The sequence below is a fragment of the Bolinopsis microptera genome, chromosome 5 (genome assembly GCF_026151205.1).
Source record: "Bolinopsis microptera isolate Bmic1 chromosome 5, MBARI_Bmic_1.0, whole genome shotgun sequence".
NCBI classification, from domain to species: Eukaryota; Metazoa; Ctenophora; class Tentaculata; order Lobata; family Bolinopsidae; genus Bolinopsis; species Bolinopsis microptera.
The window spans coordinates 13,639,370-13,643,737 of NC_087076.1; the positions used below are offsets into that span (position 1 = coordinate 13,639,370).

Consider the following 4,368-nt stretch of genomic DNA (forward strand, 5'->3'; position numbering starts at 1 on the left):
TCAAGCAAATTGTTTTATTGCAAGCAAATTGTTTTATTTCATTTATCATTGATGAATGAAGATCCTGATAAAGTCTTTAAAATCAAGTCTTTAAAATTCAACAGGTATAGTAAATGTAATGTTTTTTTGGTTTCCTGATAGTTGGAACTTGGCGTTTTAAGAATCGGTCCATAGCCAGCAAGAAATAAATTTAGTTTTCAGGAATTTCAGCTCTTGTATTTACCTAGCTTGCAAGTTTATTGCTCACTCCTCTCATGTTCAGGAAGCTTGAAAAGATGGGAGCTTGAAAAGATAAAAGCGCCGCACACAGGAATTGGCGAGCTCTCGTACCCACAGTGTGTTGGAATGTAATGTTGCTGTAACAATACAATCAGTGACAATAACTACATACAAATACAATGTTGTGACATTGTTTGTTGTGACTTGTGTGTCCATTGTCATCAATAGCAGCTCAATTAACACGGACCCAGTTGTCCTGGCCCAGGACCTGGACAATAACTCAAACTGTCGTTTATACAGGGGGCAGTTATCAATTACATTGCGATTTATAAAAACTTGGGGATTGGGTTCACGGCTCACGGCTGACACACGTTGCAACCTTTTTTCGCGCAACCTTTTTCGGCGGCCAGATTGCATGCTTTGTGTGCACGAGTCGTGTAGCAAAGAGACCACCAAAACAAAATCACCTATTATGGTTTGCTACACGTTATATACCTTTCGTGCACGCGAAGCCAACCGACGATCAAAAGGGGTTACAGCGATCAAAAGCCAAAGGGGTTACAGCGTGTGTAAAATAATGGTAATATTTTAGTTCGCGATATACGCGAAAGTAAATTCATTCAAAATAGTTACAGAACTCAGGAACACTATTTTTGCATAAATTTTCGGAATCAAGGTTTACAAGGTTTACAAGGTTTAACAACGAGGTCTGATCTTCATCTTCTTACAGCGTTCGATGTCTGTGTGAAGGTAAAATGGTGACATCCTCTGGATCAGGCAGAGGTCGAGTGTTACTGTCATTTACAAGGTTTACAAGGTTTACAAGGTTTACAAGGTTTAGAAAAATGTATAATCACTTTTTAAATAACTACGTTTTTTAGAGAGAAAGTAGGTTAATTCCTGCCCGTAGTCGTTCTGATTTCTGCCTGGTAGATGACTACAGGTTTTTCAAAATATTTTCCTTTTAGGGGCACCTGGCACGATATATACTATGTAGTTTCATTTCTTTTGTGATGCATTTTCTTCGGAATGCAGCAGTTTAGAAATGAACCTTTATAGTATTATTGCCATATTTGGCATACAACAATAGCTCAGTTTAACGGTATTTTCATATAAATTCCTGTGTGCTGTGTAGCGGCAGTTTGCAGAAAGTCTTTTCTAGTCTACTATACGAGAAAGCAATTTTATTTCAGTTTGATATTTAATTTGAATTAACTTAAGGTTACGTTAAACTTTACAGTCCCAGACGTTTTAATTAAAATCATGAATTGTATGTTATTCTAAAATAGTACCTAAGATTATTCATTCACCTCGTTGTATTCATTTGAAAACAGTTAAAAGAAAAATGTGGTTATTCAATAATATCAATTTTTTCTAGTTCTAGAAACCAACAATAAAAGTAAAACGTTCCAAATTCGTATTATACAAACAAAACTGCAACTATAGCAGTAGCATATCTAAAATAATTGCGTCCACATTTATACAGTGCACCTACACCCAGTTGTGAACCTCCAAAACAAAAAGACCTGAAGGGAGGGAGGCTCAACCTCCAAGATTCGAGGCTTACTGAGGCTTGAGCGAGTCAAGATCAGACTTGCAGACGAAGAAGTAGATGATCGCTAGAGGAATGCAGATGGCTCCTCTAATGATATAGTAGAGAAGAGTGCTGCCCCAGTTTGAGAAATTGAAACAACCGAATGGATGGAGCTGAAATTATTTCAGTTACAGTTATTTTAGTTACAGTAATTTTATAAGTTTGAAGTCAACCGACTAGTGTAGACTGTAGCTCGATTATTATTCATTTGTACTTGATATACATAACACTACTAAAATAATAAATAATAAATCGGCTTAATTTTCAAGGCTACAGTCATGCTCTCCATTACCAAACCAGTATAGTTTTACTACTGAAAGTACTATAAATGTGCTTTACCTGGAGACCAATAATTGTGGCGAAGAACAAGAGGAGAGAAACGAAGGCTGCCATAGCGTCTTCCTTCTCTTTGTACTTAGCATAAGCCACCAGAATACTCATGAGGATAGCAACAACACTGAAAATGGTAGTATAAACTTTTTGAAATATATCCAGTTATGGGCAGTTTTGTGTTCTGTAGTCGAAAGCAGTCGAGTCTATTAAGTATTAGCAGTTAGGAAATTGCAAGTGTACTTACAGTAGGATCCATTGAATCCAGCCGTTGCAGGTATTACTGATGCCACTGTAGACTAGATCCTCAATGAAGAACAGGATAATACTCAATGTTGTGTAGAGCTGAAAAAGAGAATTGTTTATAAATAAAACGTGAAGGAAATTTATGTACCTAGAGTGAGGGGTCATCGACATTCCACTGTATCTAATAACTGAGAAATCCTGTAACTTTGATGCCGATGACCCCTTCTCCAAAATACTATATTTACCTAAACCTTAGAAAAGTGAATTAAAATACGTACCAGATGAGTGATAAAGAGAACTCCGGGAGGAGGCAGGAATTTCTGTCCCATCTTAACGAAAGAGTCCAAACAACCCATGTTTATGCTTATCTGAATTTGTCATCGATAATCTCTCAAATATTGGAACATAAAAACATGGATGGGAACGAAGCGTGTTCTAACTTATATAACTAAATCTAAGACACTTTGAAGGGGTTCATGTGTATCAAGTTGTGTGTACTGTGTACCCCGACCATCAAAAATAATGGGGCGGACTGTTAAAATAATATACGTCCAGTGGTATTGTTCACTGGAGGAAGAAGGTGACCAGAATCATGTTGGGAGTAAACTTTATTGGTAGAGCGATCTGCAAATGAAAAGATAAAATGAAGTATGGCTATCAAAACATATCATCAGTATTTATAGTCGCTAGCTTCTTCTCTGTGATATCACGCCAATAAATGATATCTGCTGATCTCCTGCAGATATCGCAGGAAAGTGATAACGTGGCTCTAAAACAAGAATCTTATACATATTAGTGTACCTACAGCTTAAGGTATTTCTGTAAAGCATCTTGCAAGGAATGTTAAGTGACTGCAGAATGGAGCTCTACTCGTGGTAATCTGATTGGTAACATGATTGTGTTGACCCTTAATGAAATAATAGTGCAGGACAAACAATATAATAAGCTTGCATTTTACATTCCACGGCGTCCAGTTCCTGCTAAAGCTAGACTTTACATTCCAAGCCGAAATTTCACGACAAGAACGTCTTCAGGATGTCACCTCATTGCAAGCTCATCGATTCAGTTACTCAATCTGATTAAGTCAAGATGTCCGTGTCGAATAAAAAGTGAAAATCTATGATTATAAACGAGGGAGAAATTTAGGGGAATGTTTAATGCTTATTGCTGATGTTTGGGACAATATGTAATTTAAACATGGTGATAGGTACTAGTCACTACGATAGTTCAAGTTGGTCAGTACTCAGTGATGGGATATGTTAATAAATAATTATACTGGAAAACGGGAAGGGGAGTATTTTATCAATACTTGAAAATATATGAGTTCGTCATTGCCCAAGTTAAAAATTGGCCATGGAACTAAAATTGGCCATGGAACTAAAATTGCTCGCCTCAATTAAAAAAAATTCTTATGAAAAGGCCCGGAGAGTTAGGGTATGAAAGTGAAAGTAATCTGAGTGCCGAGTGGATATATTTTTGGCCAGTGATTGCGAATCAGCCTCCATGACGTAGGGTAAAAATGCTTCCCTGGAGAGTTATGGGCAAAAAACTGTTTTGGTCACGTGACAGGCTATATACTAAAGTGCGGCTAGTAGAGCTGACAGGAATGCAAATCGCAACCCACACAGCAATTTCCTTCGCAATCAGCACTTTCTCAAAAAAAAGGAGTACCGGGCTATTAAGAGCACGAAAAAGGGGAAATATCTGTTCGAGATGAATCAAAAGATAAACGAAAGTGGTAATGTTAACTGGGCGGCGCTCAAGCAACTGTCCGAACAACACAAAGATGAAGAGCCATTTGACATTTATGATCTTCTCCTCTTTCATAAATTTTTTAACGACCTTTACAACCGTAAGTGTAGTAAGAATCACCACGCAGATGATGACGTCGTCTCTACTCCCACAACCGACGAGCTGCAGAACACTAAAAACCTAGTCGACAGTTTGAATCGAGACTTCACCTTACAGGAGACAAAAGA

The 4,368-nt window shown here is 37.6% G+C and overlaps 1 protein-coding gene across 1 annotated transcript; it reads right to left on the bottom strand.

The window, feature by feature from the left end:
- Positions 1-1,565: 1,565 nt before the first annotated feature.
- Positions 1,566-3,041, bottom strand: LOC134815677 (uncharacterized). The gene is made up of 4 exons (XM_063824238.1): positions 2,668-3,041; positions 2,391-2,488; positions 2,153-2,270; positions 1,566-1,926 (listed from the first exon to the last, which is right to left on the bottom strand). Exons 1-4 carry the CDS (start codon positions 2,743-2,745, stop codon positions 1,783-1,785), a joined length of 438 nt encoding a protein of 145 aa, XP_063680308.1. The 5' UTR covers positions 2,746-3,041; the 3' UTR covers positions 1,566-1,782.
- Positions 3,042-4,368: the final 1,327 nt, after the last annotated feature.

What these genes read in the sequence shown, in the direction of transcription:
- LOC134815677 (XM_063824238.1), bottom strand. Translation starts at nt 2,745, where the DNA reads ATGGGTTGTTTGGACTCTTTCGTTAAGATGGGACAGAAATTCCTGCCT. An exon ending in TTCTCTTTATCACTCATCTG is followed by an intron (nt 2,489 to 2,667) that starts GTACGTATTTTA and finishes TCTCTTTTTCAG; the next exon opens with CTCTACACAACATTGAGTAT. An exon ending in CCACAATTATTGGTCTCCAG is followed by an intron (nt 1,927 to 2,152) that starts GTAAAGCACATT and finishes AAATAATTTCAG; the next exon opens with CTCCATCCATTCGGTTGTTT.